This window comes from Passer montanus, unplaced genomic scaffold (genome assembly GCF_014805655.1).
Source record: "Passer montanus isolate IOZ18808 unplaced genomic scaffold, ASM1480565v1 scaffold47, whole genome shotgun sequence".
Lineage (NCBI taxonomy): Eukaryota > Metazoa > Chordata > Aves > Passeriformes > Passeridae > Passer > Passer montanus.
This window is the reverse complement of record NW_024369596.1, coordinates 1,140,761-1,166,970: the sequence shown is the minus strand read 5'-3', so window position 1 is coordinate 1,166,970 and position 26,210 is coordinate 1,140,761. Positions and strand designations below refer to the sequence as shown.

The window sequence follows — 26,210 nt, the reverse complement described above, 5'->3', positions numbered from 1 at the left end:
CACCTTGGGTTGTGCTCTCAGGATCCTCCCAGCCCAGGATCAGGGTTCTGTGTGTCACAGCACAACAAAACTTCCCTAAATCTCTCCAGGTGTTGCCAGACAGCTCAGAAACCTCCCCAGTGATAAATCTCTTCCTCATTTTTTGAGGATAAGAGGTGATATCTCCTTATTTTGCGCTCTCTGGATCTTGGGAGAATAAAGATTATGATTCAAGCCTGCAGGAAAAAAAAAAAAAAAAGAAGAAGAATAAAAAAAAATAAATAAAACCATCTTTTGTTCCTCTGGCTCTCCAAAATAGCAAGTAAATGGAGCAGAATGTGGATTTTCTGCTGGACATTCCTTGAGAGTGATGTACAGGTGTGAAAAACTGTGTCAGACCTACACCAAAAATATTGAATATTTCACAAAATGAGAATCAGAGCTAAGGTTTGATTAGGGGAAAAGTCTTCCCAGGTTCTCCCTCATCTCCTCCCAAGGGTCAGGCTCTGTGGCTGCACCAAGACCAGAATTAAACCTGCCAGTGGGAGCCACTCTCATCTCCCATGGCTCAGAAATGTTCTGACAAATAAGATTTGTGTGAAATAAGGGATCTCTGAAACCTCTTAGCACAGCTTGCAGGACGTTACTCCACCTGGGGAGAGCTCTTGAGGCAGGGAAGGTTTTCAGCCACTGGAGAATGTTCCATTTCCAGCATTCCCAGAGCAGGGAGTGAGGCACAGCTCGGCCCGTGACACTCAGGCCTTCACACAAACTGGTTTTATTTTTTGTTTTACACCATCTCTGAAGGAATATTGGAGAAATCTATGGGTCTCAGCCAGTGCTCCACCCTGTCCTCTGTGCTGGTAGGTGTTCAGTGCTGTTTTAGTGTCTGGATGTGCAAAGAGCAGAAAAGAGCAGTGCAAGGCAAGGCTCTGCCCACTGGAGATGTGGAAAATGCCTTATTGGGGTGTCCAGGCTTGGTGCAAACACATCCATGGAAAAATGAAGCCAAATGCATAAATATGAATGAAAAACAAGGTTGTGACCAGCCCAGGCTCTGATTTCCCACAGCTGCCCTCAGTAATTTCCACCAGCAGTTGTTTCAGCAGCCTGGAAGAGGAAATTGCCTGGGAAAGAGAGCCTGGGGTTGTTCAGCTGTGCAGGTTTCTGTTCCACCACATGGTTATAACCAAGAGCAAGTGTCCAGGTCTGCTGGGCTGGGCTTTGCAGACACCTCTGGCTGGGCGGTTTTGGAAAGCAGGAGCCAGGAGCTGCTCTGGATGTGGAGGGAGCAGCAGCTCCCCCTGAGCCGGGCGGGCTGGGAGGCAGGGTCATGAATAAACATGATTTGCTCTGCGACTGACGCACGGCAATCAAAGGCAAACTCGTTCAGAGTTTGAAATCCGGACTTTAATTGCCAGCCCACGTTTACCTGGCTGTGTAGGCAGGAGGGAGAACTCTTCACCCAGCTGCATGGGGATGCTGGCTCTTGGCAGGGGAGGAATTGCTGGCAGCTCTTCTGGGAGCCTTCTTTTCCTTCCCTGTCCTTCCTCCTGCTTGGCACACAGAGGGCATTAAATAAAGAAAAGACCCTTTACATCTGCAGAGTAATTAAACAGCGGCCATCCCCATGGCAGAGCTCAGCTCTCAGGCTTGAGGAGGGATGTTTGTCTTGGTCATTTTATTTCTCAGCTTGAAAACATTCAGATCATCCAGGATAATCCAGGAGTGGGGAAAGAAAACTGTCCTTCATGGGTTCTGGCTAATCCAGCCCAAACTGGTACAAATACCAAGAGCAAAGTTCCAGCAGGGCACTTTCCAAGGACCAGGGAGCTGTTTTCACACAGCCTGGTTGGATGCAGCTGCAGTAAATGAGAAAAAGGGCTTTTGCTCTGCATCATTTTTAATAAAATCGATCCTCGCCCTCGACAAAGATCAAAGAAATCGAATCCATGTGGGGAGACACAGAGCCCTGTGGGCTCGGGTTAATTCCACTCCCTCATCCCATGGCTCTGCACCCCATCCCCAGGGAGAGCCAGGCAGTTGTGTAACCTCATTAACCCAGCTGCCAGCAGCCCAGTCTATATTTCCTATAAGTTCCTTTTCGTTGCCTTTGGCGGCCAAGCAGCGAAGCAAACCCAGTGCCCTGATGGATTCATGGAGAATAACCCATCCTTGTGTCCCTGCCCACACCCAGGCCCTGATGGATTCACCAATAACCCATCCTTGTGTCCCTGCCCACACCCAGGCCCTGATGGATTCACCAATAACCCATCCTTGTGTCCCTGCCCAAACCCAGGCCCTGATGGATTCATGGAGAATAACCCATCCTTGTGTCCCTGCCCACACCCAGGCCCTGAGCTGGAAGCCATCCAGAGGTGCAGGAGATATTCCACGATCTCAGGAGAGGGGGCTCAGCACCATTTTCACCCCACACTGGCAGTGGTGCTTGGTTTTTTGGCCAAACTTTCAAAATAACTCCTAATAGCTACTAATGTTGCGGTGAGTAAAAAAATCAACTTTAAAATAAAAACTTTTTAGTCACAACCTGGGCTTTTTCCTCTTTGGCTTCTTGTTGATGTTTAGACAAAACATCTGAGCTGCTTCTTCTCCCAGCTTGCTTCCCTCTCCCTGCTGGCTGCTGGCAAATTGCTGTGGATCAGTTCAGCAGCACAGGCGAGCCTCGGCGAGGAGAGGGGAAGATTAATTGAACACTTAATTCCTTCTCCTCTCATTTGATCATTTTCACCCCACACTGGCAGTGGTGCTTGGTTTTTGGCCAAACTTTCTGCCCCTCTCTGGGCATCACACCTGGGGGTTCTCTCAGGCACCGCTGACTTTCCTTCCCCCTCACCTGGGCTTGGGCTGGCCAAGCTTTAGGACCAACATAAATTTTGAGGTCACAGATGAATGTCAGAGGTGTTGATCCTTATAAAATAACTCCTAATGTTGAGGTGAGTAAAAAAAATCAACTTTAAAATAAAAACTTTTTAGTCACAACCTGGGCTTTTTCCTCTTTGGCTTCTTGTTGATGTTTAGACAAAACATCTGAGCTGCTTCTTCTCCCAGCTTGCTTCCCTCTCCCTGCTGGCTGCTGGCAAATTGCTGTGGATCAGTTCAGCAGCACAGGCGAGCCTCGGCGAGGAGGGGGGAAGATTAATTGAACACTTAATTCCTTCTCCTCTCATTTGATCAGCTAAGTGGGAGAGGTGCTCCTGGAGGCCTCGTGTGGCCGTGAATCAGAGCCCCGGGCTGGGTTTGTGTCAGGCTCAGAGGATTTGGGAGCACCCAGCCCTGCAGGCTCCATCCATCACAGCTCCTGGGCCCTCCTTCCCAGCGCAGCTCCGAGAGGGCTGGGAAGGGTCAGGAGAGGCTCGGCAGGAGGTGGGGGACAGGGACAGGGCTGAGGGAAGCTCTGCAAGGGGCAGCAGCCAGCTGGAGCCAGACGGGCCGAGCTCCATGGCCAGACTGTCGTGGGGGCAGTAAATCAGCCAGAGAGGGCGAGGTGGGGGAATGAACAGTGCTGCAGGAAAGCTGGAAAATCCCAGAGCTGGGAGCCACCAGCAAAGGGAGGAAGAGCTCTTCGTCCTCACCAGCCTGGCACAGAGCTTCTCTCCGGGCCTTGGCACCGCAGTTACTGCCTTGGTACCCCAGTTACTGCCTTGGCACCTCTGTTATTGCCTTGGCACCAGAGTAACTGCCTTGGTACCCCAGTTACTGCCTTGGCACCCCTGTTATTGCCTTGGTACCATAGTTATTGCCTTGGTACCCCAGTTATTGCCTTGGTACCCCAGTTATTACCTTGGTACCCCAGTTATTGCCTTGGTACCACAGTTATTGCCTTGGCACCCCTGTTATTGCCTTGGTACCACAGTTATTGCCTTGGCACCCCAGTTACTGCCTTGGCACCCCAGTTATTGCCTTGGTACCACAGTTATTGCCTTGGTACCACAGTTCCTGCCTTGGTACCACAGTTATTGCCTTGGCACCCCAGTTATTGCCTTGGTACCACAGTTCCTGCCTTGGTATCACAGTTATTGTCTTGGCACCCCAATTATTGCCTTGGCACCCCAGTTCCATCCAGCTCAGGTGCTGCAGACCCAAAGTCCTTTCTGCAGCTCAGCACCAGGGCTTGGAGCCCCCGAGCATCACTTCAGTGTGCAGCAGCACCTTCCAAACACCAGGGCTTTGCCCAGTGAGACCTGAAACCAGAAACCTCCAACGTCCCCATTGTGCCACAGGCTCCTCGTTCCTCCCTCCCAAATTTGTGTTGGTTTTTCTCTGCTTTCTCTGTTTTTTACCTGAAACCAGAAACCTCCAACGTCCCCATTGTGCCACAGGCTCCTCGTTCCTCCCTCGCAGAGTTGGTGCTGGCTTTTCTCTGCTTTCTCTGGTTTTTGCCTCAATTCCAGAGAGAGGAAACACCTCGCTGGTGTTTGCCTGCAGACAGATGGAGGGGCAATGAGGAGGAGTTACCACAGCTCCCCTCGGCTTATTAATTGCAATTAGTCACCAGATTTTAACAACCCTCCTGCCGGGGCTGGCACTCTCAAAGGACACTTCCTTTAAATGGACAATTTTCAGTTCTGCCAGTCTCCCAGCATCTCCCGCATTCTGTGTCACTCCAGTGCTGCTAAAGGTTGGTTTTAAACATTCATTTTGATTGGAGAGCCCAGACTGACTGCAGAGTAGACAACAATAAATTCTCCCCATGGTGGTTAAGTGACAGGGGACACGGGGAGGATGTGGCACACACACATCACAGATTCCTCTGGTTTCCCTTTAATGTGTTGCAGAGTTTCATCTGTTTCCAAATGTGTTCCAGTGCCACCATCCCACGAAATTTCTTTAATTGGTTAAATATTTGAGATTTTTTTTTTTTCCCCTTCAGGTTCTCCTGCAAACACACAGATCAATGTACAACAGGGTTTCGTTTTCTGTGATAATGGCCCAGAAAATTCTGTTTATAAATTGATCAGATGTTGTTATCTCAGTGGAAAGGATCCCAGGAAGGGTCAGGCTGGAAGCACCCCGTGGTCCCAGCTCCCTGCTCAGCCCAGAGCACAGGACTGAGTCCATGACTGCTCTGCCCCCCACAAGTGTGTCCCCCCCATTTCCAGCTCTGCCCTGTGCAAGGCTCTCTCAGGGCTTGCTCCGTCTCTCCCCTCGTGCTGAGGGGGATTCTCCCCAGGATTGTCTCTGTCCCAGCTTTGCCCAAAGGCACGGGTTTGCTGTCTCTGCCTCACTGCCGTGCCCAGGCTGGGAGGAACAAAGCCAAGGGAGCCCAGAGGAGCTGAGGAGCTCCAGAAACACCAACCTAATGGGCTGGAACCTGCAGACAGACTCCAGATAAAATCATTCCACATAAACAAGGGCTCTGCCACAAGGGCTCCAAATCCCACGCAGAGAGGACTTGAGAAGATTTTTTTTTTATCCTTTTTTGCTCAGTTTAACTCCTCCCCGGCACTTTGGTAGCGGTGACATGGAGACAAGCGAGTGTTTTATCTCTTGGAAACCACTCACATCCTCCCTCACCTCCCTGCTCTGTCCACAGAGCTCCAGCCCCATTACACAGACGATTTATGTCTGTGCCTCTCAGCTTTAGGCTGCCAGCAACTTCGGGAGGGTTATTTGTCCTTAAGTACTTGTAATTCTTCCTCTGCAGGAGCATAATCAGTCATTATCAGCGGCAGTTTCAGGCTCTAATCATAAAGCTGTTATTTCTGCTTAATCCTAACCTTGCTAAGTATTAATTTGATGTTTAATCCCCCTGGTATCTGGCAATATTGGCCTGTTATTATTGCTGTTGTTTATGTGACAGTGAAAAATCAGCCCTGTAGGAGTCATATCCTTAATTATTTACCGTTCATTTGCCAAATCTCAGTTGCTCTCTTACCACCCTGAGTCCTGCAGTCTCTCGGGGCAGTGTCACCCCAAAGTGCCCCACGGGTGGTCAAAGGGACAGGCGACACTTTTGAGGAGGGGACAGATCCACCACAGACTCGCTCTGCTCTTTTAATCCCTCCACCACCCTTCAAAAAACAAACAAACAAACAAAAGAACTGCAAACCCGTTAAGGCGTCAAACAGGAGGTGACAATTTATCAGCGCTCACCTGGAGAGAAGTGACAGAGCCACTGCAGGAGCTGCAATTAGCAGCAACGCCATCATTAACCAGTAATGACCTGCTGGCATCAATGGAGCCGTTTCACAGACAGCTCCAGGGCTGGGGAGGCAGCGGGTGCCCACAGCTCCTGCAGGCTGGATGTCCCCGGGAAATGCTGGGGTTTGTCCCAAATCAGAGCCCCAAAGGCTCTTTTTGGTGTGTGATGCTCTGGAGATGTGCCCTGCTCTGTGCAGCCCGGCAAAGCGAGCGTCAGGGCAGAGCTGAGGGGCAAAACTCCATCCCCAGGGAGCTTTTGGGGGCTGCGGCTGCAGCCCTGCCCCGCAGCATCCCCCCTGCTCTGCTGGGGGATGCCAGCCCCCTGTGACAGCCCGGCTCCGGTTTTCACTCTGCGACAGCGACAATTAACAACGACAATTAGCAATGACAATTAACACGCGTGGGGACCTTCACGTGAGTTTGCACGGTAACACGGCACGTTTGTTTTTACTGTAAATCTGCAGTTTCTGCCTGGGGCTGAGGGAGAGCGGCACACCGAGCTGGGCTCTGCTCTCACTGCTGGGCACCAATTCCTGCTTTCCCCGGCAGAAAAGGCGACAATTGTGGTGCCACACGTGCCCAGGCTGTGCCACCAGAGCTGGACATGCGAAGCAGAAGGCACCAAGTCCCTTTGGATGAATTATTGCAGCCTTTGTTCATGGGAGGGAAGAACAAGCCCTCGCTCCCGGCACTGCCTCGATTTTCAATGTATAACTTTGGAAGCTTAATCATCTTCTTTTCACAAAGCCTTATGGTTTATATATATTTGGGTTTTTGTTACCCTTTTGTATTCACCCTTTGCGCTGTCAATTTAAGCTTAATATTATTAAAATTGCTCTGGCTCGCTCTGCTTAAAATTCTGCAGTTACAGGGTTTTTTGGAAGAAGAAGTGCTAAGTCAAACGCTTTCTCCTATTTCTTGTTTGCCTTTAATGACTCATTAGAGCATCACCTCTGAAATGAGGAAGCAATAAACCTGCTTTGAGGAAAGCCTGGCAGGCAGCTCTGGAGGCTGCTTTGGTTCTCTGGGATGGGAGCTGGGATTGTTTTGGGACACAAATCCCTTCCAGAGGTGGCTCCTGAGGGGCTGTCCAATGCCCACAGTGGGGTAAAAACATCATCCAGCTGCAGGAAGGGTCGGAATTCTGCTTTCTTTGCAGGGTGAACGGGGTAAATCAGCTCTCCACCTTGCCCAGGAGGGATCAAATTTGACTTTTAAAGTGAAACCGGGAGGAAGGCAGCGCTGGTGTCACTGACGGGGCACCCCTTTGGTGCAGAAATCCCTGTGAGCTGCGGAAATGTCTTTTTAAAATTATATTTTATTTTTCCGAGGGTGGAGAGAGCAGCATCCCTGGAGCAGCAGCAAACCCCAAACCTCCCCCTGGCCGCCTCCCTGCTCTCCCTGCCAACCCCCCCCGCAGGGAAACTCGGCCCCGGGGATGGGTCCGGGCAGCCCGGAGCGAGCAGAACCAGGAGAACCACCAGCAGAACCATCCCGGCTGCCGAAGGGTGCCCAAAATCCCTGCTCCTGCCCGAAATTTCTCACCTCGCAGGTGAGAAAAGCGAAAATCCCCCCGGCGCTGGGGAAAATGATGTTTTCTTCCACGTGCAGAGCATCTCTGTGATGCCGGGCTGAGAAACCCGAGCTCTGGGCTCCGACACGGGAGCTCTGTCCCGGCGCTGTGTTTGGGGTGATTTATTGCAAACTGCCTCTCAAAACGTGAGTGAGGAGCGATGTTGCTGATGGGGTGAGGATGTTGTGCTCGGGGGGTTCAGAGCGGCCAAAAATTCCCCGTTCTGGGCTGGGCGGACAGCGCTGCCCGCGGCTCCATCGGCGTTTAATGAGGATTCACAGCCGGGGGAGCCGGGCTGAGTCACTGCCCTGAGCCCTGCGCAGCTCCAGCTGCTGGAAAAACAGAATTAATGAGTTAGAAACTTCAGCCCCTTCGCTATACGTGTGTCAGCGCGGCGTGTTTGGGGCTTTACAGCTGCGCTGAGAGTCCTACAAGGAGAGGAGATATCTTTGGGTTGCTGGGACCTCCTAAAATATGTGATATTTTTGAGTCACAGATAGCAGCTCTGTCAAGCCAAGCACCTTCTTAGCCATGCTGGGCCACAAGGGGTGACACAATCCCAGGGGTCAGGATCGTTGTTCTCCCATTCAGGCACTTCCTAAATAAAATCCCTTTTAATTTTTTCCCCCTTTTCCAGTCGGCACGAGCTGCTTTGCAAACCTGAGCATTCCCGAGCTGCAGGAAGCTGCATGCCCAGGAAAGGCTGTGATTGCCAAACTGCTGCAGGAATGAAACAGAAAGAGAAAAGTGGGATTTTCTTTAGGTGATCCTTCAGGGAGATATCGAGGCCGCTGCTTTAAAGTGCTGAGGAACGCCCCCGAGTGAATTTATGGGAGGAAATAAATAAGGAAGGTGGAGGAAATAAATAAGAAAGGTGAAGGAAAGGCTATTTTGGACCTTCACTCCCTGAATGCCGTGCCTTTGTGCCTTGCTGCTGGTTATCGCTGGCACAGGGGGAGTTATTTCTCTGCCAAGATGAATTAAAGGTGTTTCACTTTGTAACCTGGAGAAATGCAGAGAATTCCAGGTGGGAAGGGGGTTCCTGGTGCTAAAGGAGGTGTCAGGGTGTGAAGGGGACCTGCTTGGGCCCGGGCAGGAGCTCCCTGAAGTGATTTTCTCTTTAACCAAATCTATATTTTCTAATAGCTTTTCATAACTTCATAATTGCAGGCAGCGTATTTATTTACATCAGCCGTGGCTGTAATTACAGAGAATGCAAATGTGCAATTATTTAATTAGGATCCATAATGAGGCTGTGGGAGGGAGCTTGGAGGCAGATGTTCTTGGTGAGGGGGTGGCACCTCGGGACTGGCACACGTCCGGGCTCCTGCCCACTGGGCACTGCCAGATTTCCCCTCTGCTGCACCCGGGGCCGCTCAGAGCCTGAGGAAGCGCTGAGAACCCCGGGGCTGGGGGGTTTCTGCTGGGTTTTGGCTCTAAAAAGGGAAGGGCTGGGCAGAGCAGTGCACACGGTGATGCTGCAGGAGCCGCCAGCCGCGGTGACATCAGCTGTGACTTCATGCGGGCTGCCGGGGAGGGCGAGGGGCCCCGAGTGTCACAGCCCGGGCACCTGTCTGGGCTGGCTCTGGTGACCTCCCCGCGGTTAAAAGCTCTGGTTTCAATGCAGGCAGTGAGGTACAACAAGGCAGAAATGCCACCCAGCCTCCTGACAAAGCTTTTCCTCTTCCGTTCCTGGGATTTGGGTCCTCAGCAGCTTGCAAGGGCAAAGGTTCAGCTGTCAAGTGGCAAATAAACTGTTTGGAAATGGGAGGGAAAAGAGCATAAATTAATTTCTCTCAAACAATTATTCTTCCTCTTTGACTCATCTCCGAGAATAAATCCCTCGGGATATCTTTGTGCTGGTACAGAGAATGAAAACATTTCATCCCTGACATCCCTAAATTCTCTCTTTATTGGCTGATGGATGAGAACCCAGGGCCCAGCCCTCTCCTGGCTGCCCGTGCTCTGCAGAAACACAACGGAGGGGCACCAGATCCCTGCCCCTCACCTGTGCCAGGCGGGAGGTGACAGTGCCCTGCTCAGGGCGAGCACTGGGGTGTCCCCATCGTGTCACCGGGCTCAGGAGGGGAGCAGCGTGCCCATTCCCTGCCTCTGGGGAGGCTGGCACCATCCCTGCAGGGAATTGCCTGGAAATTGTCTGTGCTTCACGCCGTGCCAGCTGCTTTTTAAACAGATTATCGTACCCGGTTAGAGCAGTGCCTGCCTTCAGCTCCTTCCAGGCAGAAACCAGTTTTCCTGAAATTGCCTTCTCAGCTCCGTGATCATTACCCGGCAAATTGCCTCGGGAGGGAGGCTGGAGCAGGGCAGGGGGTGAGGGCTGCTCTGCAGTGGGAGATGAGCAGAAAATCCACCAGGAGCTGTGCCCGGAGCTGTGCCTGTCCTGGCACTCACACCCCACACCAAGGATGTTCCTGGCTCTGTCCAGGGCTTTAAACTCCATTCCTTCACATCAGCCTGAGGAGGGGAGGCATGGGAGGCTGTTTCAGAGCTTATTATTAATTCCTCTTTATCATTATTTTTTTTCTTTTTAATTTTATTTTCTTTATTTTGACCTGGGAAAACGCACTCCAGGATTTTTTCCTCCACCGTGAGTCCTGGCCCAGCAGCAGCCCCGGGCTGGGAGGAGCAGCCTGGTGAGTCCCTGTGTGCCCAGAAAAGCTGTCAAAGGATGCTCGGGCTGGATTCTGTGCCTGGGCTCTTCCTTCCTTTCCCACCGGTGCTCCAGCACCATCTACAGTCCTGCCGGGATGCTCCAGAGGCACAGGAAGGGGTCAGAGCTGAGCCAGGTGATCTGGGGAATATTTGCAGCTTTTCTGGCCTGAACTCTAAGTGAGACAGAGAGCTTGGAGAAAAACAATCCAAACCAAGCCCAAAGCCCCCCGTTTTCCCAGCAGCTGCCCAGCACAGGGTGGGTTTGTGCCACAAGACAGCTGGTGCTGCTCAGAGGGAGAACAAAACTCCCCTGAACCTGCAGGACAGGTCATGAAACATTCATGGGAGTTCCTTTGGTTAAACAGCATTAAAAATTCATTGGTGCTTCACTGGAGCCCCAAGCCAGCAGCTGCGGCTGTCAGGGATGGAGAAATAGGGGAAAAAAGCCTTTATTCCATGGGACAGCTCTTCCAGTCTGCTCAGCTGCTCTTGGTTTGGGGGGCTGTGGCAGAGGAGGATGAGGGGCTGCAGCAGCCCGAGGGATTTCTGTTCCACCAGAACAGAAAATCATCCTGTGCCCCAGCACGGCCACGGGCTGGAAACTCCTCTTTCAGCAGCAAGACATTTCCTGGAGAGGCAGGAGCCAGCTGGGAGCTGCTGCCTGGCCCCCGCTGCTCCCGGGGGGCTCCAGGCAGGCACAGCCAGCTCCTGGGGAGCTGAGGGGATCCTGGGGCACCCAGCAGCCCTCGCCTTCCTTCACCTGCGCCTGGCTGCAGTGTGGGGGTGTTACAAAGCACATGGAGTTTTGTTTTTATTTTTTTTTTTCCTGGGTTTTTCCTTGTTTAGGAAGTTTTGATCCCCAAAGGAGTCTGAGCTGGCAGGAGCTGCAGCCCCTCAGCTGCTCCTGGGGCTCCTCGTGTGGCAGGAACGGGAGGGGAAGGGGGCAGCAGGTGGGAGATGGCTCTGGGGGCTGAGCAGCCCCTCAGCTGCTGCTCTGGGCCCGGGGGGGACAGGAGCATCCCCTGGGACACCTGGGGCTGGAGGGGGCTGAGGGGGCCCTGCAGGGCCCTGGCAGCAGGAGGAGGGGGTCTGGGGACAGGCAGAGCCTGCGGCGCATGCACGGCAACCTGAGCTGAGCTGGCTGCTGCTCCTGCCGTGCTGAGCCCACAGCCCGGCCCTGCCCGGCCCTGCCCGGGCTCCGCTCTGCCTTCAGAGATCAGCCCCGGGCTGCTCCGGCCCTGCCCGGGCTGCTTCGGCTCTGCTCTGCCCCTCAGAGATCAGCCCCGGCCTGCCCGGGCTGCCCTGGCTCCGCTCTGCCATCACCGCTCAGCCCCGGGCTGCTCCGGCTCCGCTCTGCCCTCACCCGGCCTGCCCGGGCTGCTCCGGCTCCGCTCTGCCCTCACAGCTCATCCTGAGGGTGCCAGCACAGCCCCGGCATGGCCGAGCCCAGGACCGGGACACAGCCCTGCCCCTGAGGGTGCCGACCCTGCCCGGAGCTGCTGCGGCTCTCTCTGCCCCTCAGAGCTCAGCCCCGGGCTGCTCCGGCTCCGCTCTGCCCCAGAGCTCAGCACAGCCCCGGCATGGCCGAGCCCAGGAGCGGGACACAGCCCTGCCCGGAGCACGGTGGGTGAGCTGCTGCTGGCCTTTGGGAACAGGGGGGCTCTGGGTGCTGGGCTTGGGGCTCTGGGTCCTGAGATCTGGGCTCTGGGTGCTGGATTCTGGATTCTGGACTCTGGGTGATGGATTCTGGGATCTGGTCTCTGGGTGCTGGGTGTTGGATTCTGGGCGCTGGGTGTTGGATTCTGGGTGCTGGGTCCCAGGCTCTGGGTCCTGAGATCTGGGCTCTGGGTGATGGATTCTGGACTCTGGGTGCTGGATTCTGGACTCTGGGTGATGGATTCTGGGATCTGTGCTCTGGGTGCTGGGTGTTGGATGCTGGGTCCCAGGCTCTGGCTCTGGGCTCTGGGCTCTGGTTGCTGGGCTCTGGATTCTGGGTGCTGGATCCCAGGCTCTGGGTCCCAGGCTCTGTCAGAACCCGTGCTCATTTCAGCTCCTCCTGCAGGACGGGAGCAGCTGAGCCCTGGAAATCAGTGCAGGGCCTTGGCAGAGCAGGGGAGGCCCTGCTGACGCGCTGTCCCTCCCTTGCAGACCCTGCCCAGGTGTCCCTGGGGGCTCTGTGCAGCGCCAGGAGGCTGCTGCTGCTGCTGGGGCTGGCGGGGCTGCTGGCAGCGATGGCAGCGGGGACGTGGCAGCTCGGTCAGTGCCCCAGCACAGCCCTGCTGCCCTCTGAGAGCCAGCTGGGGCTGCCAGCAGTGTGGGGTGGCAGCCCCCTGCTCAGCCCTGCCTGGGGTGGCTGTGCTCCTGGAGAGGCTCTGGCAGCAGGCAGGGCTGTGCCCAGCTCTGGGCATCGCTGGGTGCTGCCAGGCTGTGGGAGCCCACCCTCACCTCTCACCTGCTCTGTCTCCTGAAGTGAAGCACCTGAAGGAGCCCCAGCCCGAGCAGGGCTCCCCCCAGGAGCAGGAGCTGGAGGTGACCCCAGCGTGTGACAATGAGGAGGAGGAGGAGCCCGTGGTCCGGGGGGCTCCCAGCACAGGTTTGCACCTTTGGTTGGTGTCCCGTGTGGGGAGAGGGAAGCCAGCCAGGCAAGGGCACAAAATACTCTTTAAAAATCAGTTCCTGCTGCATTTTGCAGCTTTGTTTTTCTCTGAGCCCCCAGCACTGCAGCTTCACTGCACACAGGGATCCCACAGCAAGGGCAGCTCTTCCATGACTCCTTTGCCTGGGACCCCTCTGGCTGGGCTCATTTAGGGTTTCCAACTCCTCAGGTGGTTTAAGGTGGGGTTTTGGCTGTGCAGGGGGAGGGAGCTCACAGGTTGTCTGCAATGGAATGCCTTCAGTGTCTTTCAGGATCAGCACAGCCAATTCCTTGCTGGAAGCACGGCTGGAGGCACACCCTGGCTGGCTCCTGGTGTGCCACGGGCACTGGGAGCCCTCCCTGGGCACCCTGCTCTGCCAGCAGCTGGGCTACCTCAGGTGGGCACGGCACAGGCAGCTCCTGCTGCCCCCTTCCAGGGGGATGGCCTTGGCAAAACCAGCTGGGCTTTGGCAGGGCAGAGCCAGGCCACAGCATTCCCTGGGGAAACCAGGCCTGGGACCTGCAGGAGCAGCTCCAGGAGCTCCTTGCAGCCCAGCAGGTCATTCCCAGCTGTGGGACTGTGGCAGGGGCACAGCCCTGACCCCTTCCCGGGACGTTCCTGTCGCTCTGCAGCATGACCCAGCAGAAGGCAGTGAGCCTGAGGGATGTCCAGGTGAGTGCTGGGCAGCAGTTCCTGCAGGTGAGAGCCCGGCAGGAAGGCAGCCTGGAGGACATGTGGCAGGTCAGGTAAGGGCAGCTCTGGGGCAAGCACGGCTTGCTGGAGCCTCTCCTCAGGCTGAACCACGGAGATGTGAGGGTGCTGTGCAGCAAACACCCCTTGGGGAGCTGCTGCAGCCGCCCTGGGGCTCCCCAGGGCTTTGGCTGCTGTTTGTCCTGACCAGAGCCTGCCCACACAGGAGCAGCTGCCAGTCGGGGCGCATCGTGGCTCTGCAGTGCTCAGGTGAGCGATTCCCTCCCTCCTGAGCCCCAGGGTCTGTCCCTGGAGGCAGCAGCTCCTTCCCCCGCTGCCCCTGCTCCCCCCAGCAGGAGGGGCTGGGCTGGAGCCTCCCCCGTTCCTTGCAGAGTGTGGGCTGCAGGCGGGGGCTGTCAGGGTGGTGGGGGGCACAGACGTGTCCCCCGGGCGCTGGCCCTGGCAGGTCAGTGTGTGCCAGGGCTCCCAGCACCGCTGTGGGGGCTCCGTGCTGGCCCCCGAGTGGATCCTGACGGCAGCTCACTGCGTGCACAGGTACCCCTGCTGCCTGTGCCCATGCCAGGCTCCTTGTATCCATCCCCAGCCCCCTGTGCCCATCCCGGGCTCCTTGTGCCCATCCCCTGCTCCCTGTGCCCATCCCGGGCTCCCTGTGCCCATCCCGGGCTCCTTGTATCCATCCCCAGCTCCCTGTGTGCCCATCCTGAGCTCCTCGTGCCCATCCAGGGTCTCTGTTCCCACCCCGAGCTCCTCGTGCCCATCCCCGGCTCTCTGTGCCCATCACTGGGTTTCCTGTCCCCATCCCGGGCTCCCTGTGCCCATCCCCAGCTCCCTGTCCCCATCACCGTGTTCCCTGTGTGCCCTTCCCTGGGCTGCCCGTGCCCATCCCTGGCTCCCTGTGTGCCAGTCCTAGGCTCCCTGTGCCCATCCCCGGGTCCCTGTATGCCCATCCTGGCTCCCCATGCCCATCCCGAGCTCCCTGTGCCCATCCCCGGGCTCTCTGTCACCATCTCGAGCTCTCTGTGTGCCCATCCCCGGCTCCCGGTGCCAATCCCGAGCTCCTTGTCCCCATCCCGGTTCCCTGTGTGCCAATCCCAAGCTCCCCGTGCCCCTCCCGCTCCCGTGCCCCTGCTAGCCCGCAGCCCGGTGCCGGCAGCCCGCAGTGCCGGTGCCGCGGTTGCAGGCAGCTGCCAGCCCCGGCCTGGCTGGTGTTTGCGGGCATGGTCACGCACGGCTCGCTGCGGCCGGAGGCGGGCGTGCCAGTCCGGGCCATCATCGCCCACCCGCTCTACAACGACAGCAGCCTGGACTACGACATGGCCCTGATCAGGCTCCAGGCGCCGCTCAACTTCTCACGTAAGGAACGGGCTGTCCCGGTCCTGTCCCGGTCCTGTCCCCGTCCTGTCCCGGTCCTGTCCCCGTCCTGTCCCGGTCCTGTCCCCGTCCTGTCCTGTCCTTCCCCGTTGTTTTCCGTCCTACCCTCAGTGACAATTTGCCCAACCCCAGCCTCTTCTGAGCCTCGTGGCAGAAGAATCCCAGGTGGTTTGGGTTGGAAGGGGCTGAAGGCTCCTCCAGTTCCACCCCAGCGTGGCACGGACACCTCCCACTGTCCCGGGGGGCTCCAGGTCCCCGACCCTGCTGCGGGACAGCCCGGCTGGCACGGGCAGCGCAGCGTGCCCCGAGCTGGCAGTCCCGGGGGTGGCTGTGGGGCTGCAGTGCCACAGCCCCTGCACCAGGAGCCTTTCCCGTCCCCAGGCAGGCTGAGGGCTGTGCAGCCCGCCCCTGCTGTCCCCTGTGACTGTCGCTGTCGCCGCAGGTGCCATCCGAGCCGTGTGCCTGCCGCCCGCCCCGCGGGACCTGCTGCAGGGCACGCCGTGCTGGGTGTCGGGCTGGGGCCACACCGCCCCCGGCCAAGGTGAGCTCTGCCCTGCCCTGCCCGTTCCACTCTCCCTGCCCTCCCTGCTCCTGGGGGCCTGGCCAAACCTCACCCCGAGGCAGTGCCACCTTCCCCTTCTGCTCCCTGTGGTTCCCTCCTGGCTCCTCTGTGTCCCTGGCCAAACCTCACCCCGAAGCAGTGCCATCTTTCCCTGCCACCCCTTCTGCTCCCTGTGATTCCCTCCTGGCTCCTCTGTGTCCCTGTCCCCAGCACAGGTGGCCGGGACGCTGAAGGAGGCGCTGGTGCCCCTGATCGGCACCCGGAGGTGCAACAGCTCCTGCGTGTACAAGGGTGAGCTCACGGCCAGGATGCTGTGTGCAGGACACCTGAGGGGACACGTGGACGCCTGCCAGGTAGGGCTGGGACAGCTGGGGGTGCCTGCACCACCCTGGGGACACCCCTGGGTACCTGCAGCCACTCTGGGGACACCCCTGGGTACCTGCAGCCACTCTGGGGACAGCCCTGGAGAGGGACAGGGACAGCCAGGGGTACCTGGGGACACCCCTGGGGAGGCACAGGGACAGCTGGGGGTGCCTGCACCACCCTGGGGACACCCCTGGGTACCTGCAGCCACCCTGGGGACAGCCCTGGTGAGACAGAGCCTGCCCTGAGGTTTGGGTGCCCCCTGAGCAGCTCGAGGCCGGGCTGGACAGGGCCTGGAGCAGCCTGGGGTGGTGGCACCGGGCAGGGGGGGCACTGGGTGAGCCCCAGGGACCCCAGGCAGGCTGTGACTGTGCTGTGCTGGCTCTGCCCCCCAGGGGGACAGTGGGGGCCCGCTGGTGTGCTGGGATGGGGACACGTGGCGCCTGGTGGGCGTTGTGAGCTGGGGCCAGGGCTGTGCTGAGCCCAACCACCCCGGGGTCTACACCAACGTGGCTCAGCTGCTGCCCTGGATCCACCAGGTCACCCAGGTGAGCCCAGCTCTGTGCCTTGCTGGTTCCTCAGACAAATCCCAGCATCCTGAACTCCTTCCCTGCATGCACAAGCCTTTAGGACAACCTTTCTTATGGTACTGATTTTTTTTTGTTTGTTTCTTGTACTGATTTTCTTAGATGCACTAGGAGCCAGGACAGGACAGACTGCACACAGAACCCTTCCCACAAGTGAAGAACAGCCCAGGACTGGCTCCTCCTGCCTCACTGTATCCACACAGACTCCCAAAAGTGCTCAGTATAAATAGTTTATTAAAGAAAATAGCAAATTCCAATTCTGTGAACAATCAACAGGGGAGAAGTGTTTTTCAAAATAGACAATTTTGGATTACTGTGTGTGAAGGAACAGGGGATCCCGTGAGGTGTTCTGGGAACACTTGGAGGGGGGAAACATAAAAACACAAATGCTCTGGGGTGACAGGAAAGCCTCAGCCCCTGCAGAAATGCCTGGAAAGGGGAACAGGAGTGGGACAGAAGTGCCAATGGCAAGGAGACAACAGGAGACAACAGATTAAAACATTAAACTGGGACTGAAACTCTTCTAAGCACTGCAGGGCAGGAAGGACTTTGCTCCACGTGTGCAGCACCTTGCTCTGTGGGCTGAGCTCAGTGAATGATCTCAAATAAAAGAAATATACAATAATCCAAGTGTCAAACACAGCCTTTTGTGACTCCACGCTGTAAGAGCACCTTTCATTCCCTTTGCATACTGGTTTACATTTCTCTGATCACTGTTGAAGGACAGAACATACACCAGAAAGACACAGAGTTATGCAGTGCACACCCAACAAACAGAAAGGGAGGAGCTGAACTGCCTTCTGCACTTGGAAAAGTGACACTGAAAAGCTCTAAATCAGTTAGAAGCTATTTTCCATGAGAAAGAGAATTTTCCTACTTGTGAGAAACCCTGTGATCAATGGTGCACTCAGCACAGGACCTCTTTCCCCACATCCCCCTCTGAAGTGTCTCTGCCTTGAGGAAGCTGAGGTGGGAAACTTTGGCCCTTCCTGGAGGGACATCAAAAGCTCTCCCAGCCTGTGGGTTCCACGTGTGCTTTGGGGACAGAAGAGGTCACAGAGGGGCTGCAGGTCCAGGTGTAGAAGTGCATAGAAGAGTCCCAGCTGAGCACTGGAAAGGCCCAGCCTGAGATGAGGTTACAGAAACACCGAGCCAGGAAATGCTCCTTCCCCCAGGCAAGCTCCAGGAAGCACTTACCCAATCCCAACACTTCCCAGACCAGTGGAAATAAGAAAAGTGAAATCAAAAAAAGTATTTGGAAGTGTCAGTTTGCTCTTGCTGTGTCACAAGATGCAGGTGTGAACTGGATCACTTGATCTTGGCCAGTGCTGCTGCTCTCCTCTCTGTGTTCTGGAACAGGGCTCGGATCAGGCTCTTCACCTCAGCTGCTGAAAATTCCTCTGCCAGAGGCCCCTTGCCATCTGCCCACCTGGATGGGAGACAGGGAGAGCTTTATGTCACCAACCTGCCCAGAAATGGCACCTCCAACAACCCTCCAAGGACCTGTGCCAGCAGCTGATCCTGACCCTTTCCTCTGGAAAAGGAAACAGAAAGGAAAAGGAGAGGAAAAGGGAAAAAAAGGAAAAGTTTCTGCTCTTCCTGTGAACTGCAGCTCCCTGGCACAGGTCTGGAGAAGCAGCTGGAAAGGAAAACACCTACTGATCCACGATTTCTTGGAGGTTGGCCTGCAGGATGATCATCAGCTCCTTGAATGTCATCCACTTCTGCACATAGACTGGAACCTCCTCTTGGTACTTCTTGTTTTTGTCTTCTTCAAGCAGAGGGGTGAAAACTTGGGGTCCCTCCTCCACCATGATCCTGCAGAGTGAGTACAGCCTGTCTGCATCCTGTGCAGAGATATCCTGGAATGGGGAGGACAAGAACAGAGCTCAAGTGAGGTTTGTTTCTGGAGTGCCAAGTGAAATGAAAAATTGGGACTGTGAACATTTCCTGTGGACACATGATTATAATTTGTGTGTGGATGAACTGCTCCCCTGAAATGTGATTTTGGGGAGAGTTTCTGGAGGTGACAAACACTGTCCCCAGCACCCCCCATGGCTGTTACCTCCAGGGCAGCAATCCTGGTGACAATCTCTGCCAGGGCTGTGTTCAGTAAGGCCCCCATGGCCTTGCAGTACACGTTCACAGGGAGCACATCCTGCCACACCATGCCCAGCCTCCTCAGCTGGTGCAAAACCTGCAAGGAACAGCACAGTGTGACACCAGACAGAACCCTGGGAAAGGCACCAGGGCATCAGGAGAGTACAAACGGGGAGAAACAATGGAGCAATCCTGCTCAAGACACAGCCCAGGTCAAAAAACCCAAACCAGCACATCAGAAAATAGGTTTTTTAGCAGCTGCACAGCTGCCAGGGCTGAGATTCCACACTGCAGCTCCCCAGGATCCCTGCAGGCACTGGATGCTCTTTCTCTGCCCTCCTCACCTGCTTTATGGCTTTATTTGCTGCACAGTAATTCTCCTCATCATCCATGTTGGAAAAATTCCTGGCACTCGAGAGCCTCTCCAGGATTTCTCCCTTCTGCACTCGCATCTGGGCCAGAAAACACTCCATCCCTTTAGGAGCAAAGCAAGCAGAGAGAAGCAATTAAACAATTACTAAATCTGCTCTGCCTATTTATGACTGTAAGCGCTGAATAATGAACTTGCTATAATGTTTTATTTTTAATCAAATTTCCAGTCTCCAAACAGTCTCCTAGAGCCAGTTTAACCAGTGAGCTCTAGTGCAGCTTGCATTGCTGCAACACTGCTGGAAAAAAGCAGAGCAGCAGAATGAACTGTGGATGACTCCTGTTAGCTCACACAATTTTATTAATTTATTTCTGTGGAATAACTAATGAAAATATCAAAGGACTGAGCAGCAGATCCCAGAACACATCTTGCTGGATACTGAGCTGTTCTTGGGACTAAGTTCACAAGGAACACAGGTTTCAAAGAGCCAAAACTTCCTAACTCAGAAAATGTCTCTGCCAAACAACAACTTGTCCGAACAATACAAATCTGAGCGAGCAGCCCCACCTCCACTAAACCACTCAGCAAGTGGCAGGGTGAACTCCCAGGTGATCCAGAAGCAGAGGGGAAGGGGGGAGGGAAGTTACCCAGCCTCCTGAAGCCAGGCACCAGGTCCACGAAGGTGGCGGCGCCGTTGCTGAGCGCGCTGGTGCCGCCGTAGCGGAACTGGTGGCCCAGCGTCAGCAGGTGGTGGGCCATGTACATGCAGTTGTTGTGGTGGATGGCAGCCAGCTGCGGCAGCTTCTGCAGGTTCTCCCTGGCCCAGCAAGGAGGGAAAAGGAGAAATGGGTTTGTTTAGAGCTGGTTCTGTTATAGAAAGGCTCGTGGCTATCCTAGAGGAACGCGCGGTCTTGTCAGCAGGTGGTGCTGGCAAGGCCTGACTGACATCAGAGTAAAAACATTTAACCTCTCACAAAGCCACAGGAACTGGCAGGAAAAGGGTCTGAAGGGCACTGAGACATGCATGTGAACCCTGTGTTATCCCACACTGTTTCCAGCCATGGCCTTTCACACAGGAATATACTATGTTAGAGCAAAGTCACAGTGAGGAAAAGGGAGGGAAGGTCTCTGACAGGATTGTGAACTTTCCATCATCATTGCTGCTTCTTCACAGGAGAAACATCCTGAAAAATCTGTGCATCAGACCTGAGGTCAAAGTTACGTGGCTGGAAACAAATACAGCTGTGTGAGATTGATCATAGATTGACAACACAGAAACTCTCAAGCACCTGCTTTGCACAGGTAAGGTTTAATTAGAGATTGGGCAGTTGATTTTTGCAGATGGAGCTGTAGTGGACAAGTGGGACTGTTCCAACAGCAGCACTCCCCCTCAGAGCACGAAATGTGGACACACTCACCTGTGGTATGTGGGCACTACCTCATAGAAGAGCTGGAAGATGTTCCTGACACAGTCAAAGAGCTGCACACAGCTATGAGAGAAAGAGAGCTCCTGTCAGCCTGGCATTAATGTCCTGTTCACAGCTGCCCCTCAGCCTGCCCAAACAGGGCTCCTGTCAGCCTGGCACCCATGCCCCATTCACAGCTGCCCCTCAACAAGGTTTTATGAGCAGTGAAGCACTGGCACAAAGAGGGGATTGTCAGGATCAATGACAGCACTGTCAACACTCTGGAAAGCTCTCAAAGGCCGTGGTGACCTTGAGGGTCAGTGTGGAAGGGAGATCCATGACAGCCCAGAACAAAGGGGACACTGTCCCTGTCCCTCCAGGTGTGCAGGAACACTCAGCCCCCTCTCTGCCCCTCGAGGGCAGCTGTTACCTGGGCAACTCTGCTGCCTCAGGGCTGTGGTTAAAGTAAAGTTTATGTGGATCCTGTTTGTTTTTCCCTGCCAGCTGCAGGCTGGAGTTCTTTGTTTTCACCAGCACAAAGAACTCTGTTCACACTGAGGCCAGCACTTGGTTTTGAGAAAAAGAGACGAGTTTGATTTTTCTAAACAACTGATTTTTCTAAAAACCTGAAGGAACAGCCTGCAGCAGTATCAGTCTCCTGCCCAAACCCAGGCATACATCCTCCAGCCAAAACAAGAGCAATGACTCAGTCTAATTTTTAAAGTTCTTTAAATCTATTACCAGATGCTTGGTGCTGCTAGAGGCTGACACAGAGGCTACTAAACAAATAAATAAATCCTGTTTTGATCAATAATGCTAACAGAGGAATGCCCAAGCAGGCCTACCAGAGGTCTGTGCTGGTCGTGGCCTCCAGCAGGGTGTGGTAAGCCAGCCCCACGAGCTGCTGCACGGAGCAGCTGATGCGGCACGTGGGCAGGCTCAGGGTGAGGGGGCTCAGCCTGCTCTCACTGCCCACGGGCACCGTGCCACCGTGCAGCAGCCTGGAGCCTCTGTGCACCTTCACGTGGTCTCCTGAGCAAGGATCAGGGAGCTCGGGGAGGGCAACGCTGGAATCAGGTGTGATCTAAGGGAAAGAGGGAGGGTAAGAGAATTTGGAGCTCTGAAAGGAGAATCTGCAAGATTAAAAAGCACTCAATGGCAGAGATTTAAGACTCAAGATAAACACAACACTGCAGCAGTGTTAAAAAATATTTAGAGATTGTTTTCCAGATGGAAAAACTGTGTGAGGCATCCCCAGCACCTTCACAGTGTTGTGTATCTCTGAGGTCATCAGGCTCCTGGCTGCCATGATCACATCCTGGCACTTCTTGTTGGCAAAGTGGGAATCGACATTGCAGGCGTATTTCAGCAAGGCCGTCGTGTCCTCCTTCAAAAACTGCATCTTCTTCAGGGCCTTCTCAAACTGCTCTGTGGACTCGATCACCTGAGGAGAGCAGATGTGCTCTGTGTTAGCACAGCCTCCAAAAACCAGGGAACAAAGTTAAACTGGGTGTAAAGGCTGAAAGCAAAAGATGAACGAGGTTTTGGAGGGCACTGACCACTGGAATGCCATCCCACTGGAGTGCCTGGGCTCTGTGTTCAAGCCTGAGGGGCTTTTTGGGACCCACCTCTTTGTACTGCTCCAGTTTGCTGCTGTTGGTTGGGATGGAGCTCACCAGGCAGTTGTGGATGAGGCAGTCTGAGAGCTCCTCCCAGATGAGCTCCCCCAGCAGCTCTGCCAGGGTGACTCTGCCTTCCCCAGGCTGCTCCAGAGGCACATCTGCATCCCAGAGAAGAAAAACAGATTTTAATACAGCTGCTTCCTGGGCCAGACCCTCCATCAGCTCAAAAGCCTTTCCTCCATTTTCCTTGCACATAAAGCTGATTAACAATCAGATATTCTAGAAAACTCCCACTAAATGAACAAGGTACTGATCACAACTAACTCCAGAAGAGAGCAGCTACATACTGAGCAGGTTTTTGTGCAGAACTTCAAACACCAGCTTGATCTTCTCAAACACCTTCATAGGAGAGGACTCATCCAGAGCAAGCTCCTGGGACCTGAACCTCAGGATGAACACATCTGGCTGCTCCTCTGGGACTGGCTCCAGAGATGGGTGTGAGATCAGAGGCTTCAGGATGTACTGCAGCAACAAGTGGCCTGAGGAAAGGGAAAAACTGAGGTTTTCCAGCAGCAGATTGCTGCAGTGAGGTCCAGCCCTGACTTTTCTGGATTTAGAGACTGCAGGAAATGGGAGGAATAATCAGCTCTGTCAGGGAATTACTAATGAGGTAAAACTCTTCAAGCATCGGGCTATGAAACCACATAGTCACAGATCAGAAGTACACTGCATTGTCAGGAAAGGAGAAATTATTCCAGAGAGATAATGGGATAAATATTTTCCTATCAGTAAGAGCTGCAGCATTCACCTCAGTGGGAAACAGGAGAGGAAGAAGTTTTCCAGTGTCCTGCTGGAGTGAAGTGGATGCCACTATCCATGTTAAAACAAGCCTGAAGCATCCCCCCGAGCTACTGGGGCTGTTTTTGGGGTCTGTCTTACCAAAATCTTTGAGCTTGGAGTGCAGCTCTCCCAGGACAGCCAAGGCCTGCAGCACAGCAGCCACGGGGGGGACAGCAGTGTCCTTGTCCTGGGGTGGCACCGTGTGCAGGTGCAGCTCCGAGAGCACCACGGCCTCCAGGCTGCTGCTTCCTGCACACAAAGCACACCCAGGGCTGTCACAGGACAGATCACAGCAGCAGAGATCAGCCCTCCCCAGAGCACCAGCTCCTCCCACCCCCTCAGCCCCACAGCTTCACTGCACGTCCCACCCTGCAGGGGAGAGCAGGCGCTTCAGTGGGGCAGAAAGGGTGAAAAAAGACCTTTGCAAGGGGGAAGCTTCCACACAATGAGCTTCTGCCACTCCTCCCCGAGGTGGTAGATCATGTTCTGTGTCTGCACCGTGAGCTCTGTGCTCAGGGCCTTGAGGATCTTCAGCTCAAAGCCCTTGCGGGACTCCAGGCTCCTGAGGCTGCTGCGTGCCTGGGGGAGAGCAGACACAGCTGAGCAAGCACTCCCTGCCAGGGCACCACCCTGTGCCACCAGCCAGGGCACCATCCTGTGCCACCAGCCAGGGCAGACACAGCTGAGCAAGCACTCCCTGCCAGGGCACCATCCTGTGCCACCAGCCAGGGCATTGTGCCTGGGGGAGAGCAGACACAGCTGAGCAAGCACTCCCTGCCAGGGCACCATCCTGTGCCACCAGCCAGGGCATTGTGCCTGGGGGAGAGCAGACACAGCTGAGCAAGCACTCCCTGCCAGGGCACCATCCTGTGCCACCAGGCAGGGCATTCAGCACCCTGCCAAGGGGCACTGCTACCTTCTCCAGCTGCCGAGCTGCTGCCACGTACTGCTTCTCCTGCAGGGCACAGCTGCACTCCTTGATGGTTGTATCAAACTGCAAAGGGCAAACACACAGGGGTGTCACTGCAGCTCTGCTCTGACCACAGACACTCATCCAGACTGGGACATACAGACAGACAGACACCCAAACTGGGAAACTACACACAGATACCCAAACCTGTGAGTTACAGACACTCATCCAAACCTGTGAGCTACAGACACCCAAACCTGTGAGCTACAAACACTCACCCAAACCTGTGAGCTACATTCACCCAGTCTGTGAGCTACACACACCCAAACCTGTGAGCTACAGGCACTCATCCAAAAGAGAAGCCCAGAACAATGTCTCACACTGAGGAGCAGGATTATTCCGCTCCCCTCCTCACCTCCTGCAGCTTCTTCAGGACACTCAGGACCAGCGTGTCCCTGTCCAGCTGCTGCTTCAGCTCTGTGAACTCAGCCACAGCCACGTTTAGATCTCGCTGCACCTAAAACAACAGCAGCTTTCAGTTCACTGGCAGCACTGGTTAGCACACACATCCTCCTCCTAAATTTCATTTATTTCTGTTCATGGAATGATTTGAGCACACACCTTTTCCTCTTAAATTTCATTTACCATTTATTCCTGTTCATAGAATGATTGGGTGAGGAGGGAATTAAATTTCATTTACATTTATTCCTGTTCATAGAATGATTGGGTGAGGAGGGAAAAACTCCATCCTTTTTAGCCCTGTGTCCCAGCCCCTGTCCTTCTCCCTGAAGGACGCAGTGACACACTTTTCCACCCAGGCAAGAGTGGCAATCCCTTAATGCCAGCCCTCACTGTACAGCCTGGTGTCACCTCAAGGCATTCTTTAGGGCTGACATCACCCAGGGATGCCAGCCACAGAGCCACAGAACCTTCCCTGTGTCCCAGCCAAGGCTGGTCCTTCTCCCTGAAGGACGCAGTGACACACTTTTCCACCCAGGCAAGAGTGGCAATCCCTTAATGCCAGCCCTCACTGTACAGCCTGGTGTCACCTCAAGGCATTCTTTAGGGCTGACATCACCCAGGGATGCCAGCCACAGAGCCACAGAACCTCCTGAGCCGGAAGGGTCCTCCACAAACCCCCAAATCCCATCATGAAAGTGTTTTCTGGACACTCCTCAAGCTCTGGCGGGTTTGGGGCTGTGACCAAACCCCCCAGGATGGGGTGGGGGCTCCAGATTTGGGGTGAAATGGAGCAGAAGGTGCTCTGGGAGTCACCTCGTTCTCGATGCCCGCCTTGAGCAGGTCGATGTTGTTGGACAGCCCCTCCACCTGTGCCACCAGCTCCTCGGCGCTCTGCATGCTGGGCAGGAACTCGCTGTACTTCTTGTTGATCATGGTGCACACCTCGCCCTGAGGAGGAGCAGGGGCACAGCGTCACCTCGGCGGCAGAGGGACAGGATGGCCGGGGTGGGGTGAGAGAGCAGGGCAGGGCTGGGACACCGCGGGATGGAGAGGGCTGGGCACCCCAACCAGGGGTGGACACCCCTGACCAGGGCTGGGCACCCCTGGGTACCCTGGGAATAGAGAGGGCTGGGCACTCCTGGCTGGGGCTGGGCACTGCTGCCAGGGCTGGGAACCCCAGGATGGAAAGGGCTGGGATACCCCGGGATGGAGAGGGCTGGGATGGCCCTGCCAGGGCTGGGCACTGCGGGATGCAGAGGGCTGGGACAACCCTGACCAGGGCTGGGGCACTCCGGGAAGAACCAAGACTGACACCCGGGGCTGAACCAAGGCTGGGCACCCCGATCCAGCTGACCCAGGGCTGGACACCCGCTCCTGGCCGGCTCCGCCGCAGCGCCGCCCCCGCGCGTCTCCCCGCGTTCCCCGTCGCTTGCCTTGAGCTCCTCGACGCACCCCTGACCAGGGCTGGGGCACTCCGGGAAGAACCAAGACTGACACCCGGGGCTGAACCAAGGCTGGGCACCCCGATCCAGCTGACCCAGGGCTGGACACCCGCTCCTGGCCGGCTCCGCCGCAGCGCCGCCCCCGCGCGTCTCCCCGCGTTCCCCGTCGCTTGCCTTGAGCTCCTCGACGCGGCGGGAGAGGCGGCCGACGCGGGCCCCCAGGTGCTCCTTGTCCAGCCGGCCCGAGTGCGCCAGCACGGCCGCCACCAGCGAGCCCGCCCGCGCCGCCATGGCTGCGCGCCCTACGGTGGCCGCGACGGACACGGGACCGCGGCGCGGAGCGCGAGCGGGTGGCCGCGGGTTCGAGACCGCCCGGGGACAACTGGAAACGGGGGGCATCGGGGACCGCGGGTCTGGGGACACGGAGATGCCGGGGGATCC

At 55.7% G+C, this 26,210-nt stretch overlaps 2 protein-coding genes across 2 annotated transcripts; one reads left to right on the top strand and one right to left on the bottom strand.

The window, feature by feature from the left end:
- Nucleotides 1–12,567: 12,567 nt before the first annotated feature.
- TMPRSS5 (transmembrane serine protease 5) lies at nucleotides 12,568–16,728 on the top strand (the record flags this gene model as incomplete). The annotated part of the gene is made up of 11 exons (XM_039721759.1): nucleotides 12,568–12,655; nucleotides 12,858–12,980; nucleotides 13,285–13,420; nucleotides 13,656–13,769; nucleotides 13,940–13,983; nucleotides 14,106–14,268; nucleotides 14,867–15,087; nucleotides 15,548–15,646; nucleotides 15,878–16,020; nucleotides 16,426–16,578; nucleotides 16,720–16,728. Coding segments are annotated over 11 exons (1,293 nt in total), but the record flags the coding sequence as incomplete, so codon positions are not given.
- A 103-nt stretch (nucleotides 16,729–16,831) lies between these two features.
- ZW10 (zw10 kinetochore protein) lies at nucleotides 16,832–26,070 on the bottom strand. Its single transcript, XM_039722146.1, has 16 exons — nucleotides 25,944–26,070; nucleotides 25,141–25,275; nucleotides 24,281–24,382; nucleotides 23,872–23,949; nucleotides 23,375–23,534; nucleotides 23,055–23,204; nucleotides 22,463–22,654; nucleotides 22,122–22,273; nucleotides 21,755–21,937; nucleotides 21,339–21,577; nucleotides 20,506–20,577; nucleotides 19,735–19,904; nucleotides 19,062–19,192; nucleotides 18,683–18,814; nucleotides 18,277–18,479; nucleotides 16,832–18,046 (listed from the first exon to the last, which is right to left on the bottom strand). Exons 1-16 carry the CDS (start codon nucleotides 26,058–26,060, stop codon nucleotides 17,926–17,928), a joined length of 2,337 nt encoding a protein of 778 aa, XP_039578080.1. The 5' UTR covers nucleotides 26,061–26,070; the 3' UTR covers nucleotides 16,832–17,925.
- Between the last annotated feature and the right edge of the window lie 140 nt (nucleotides 26,071–26,210).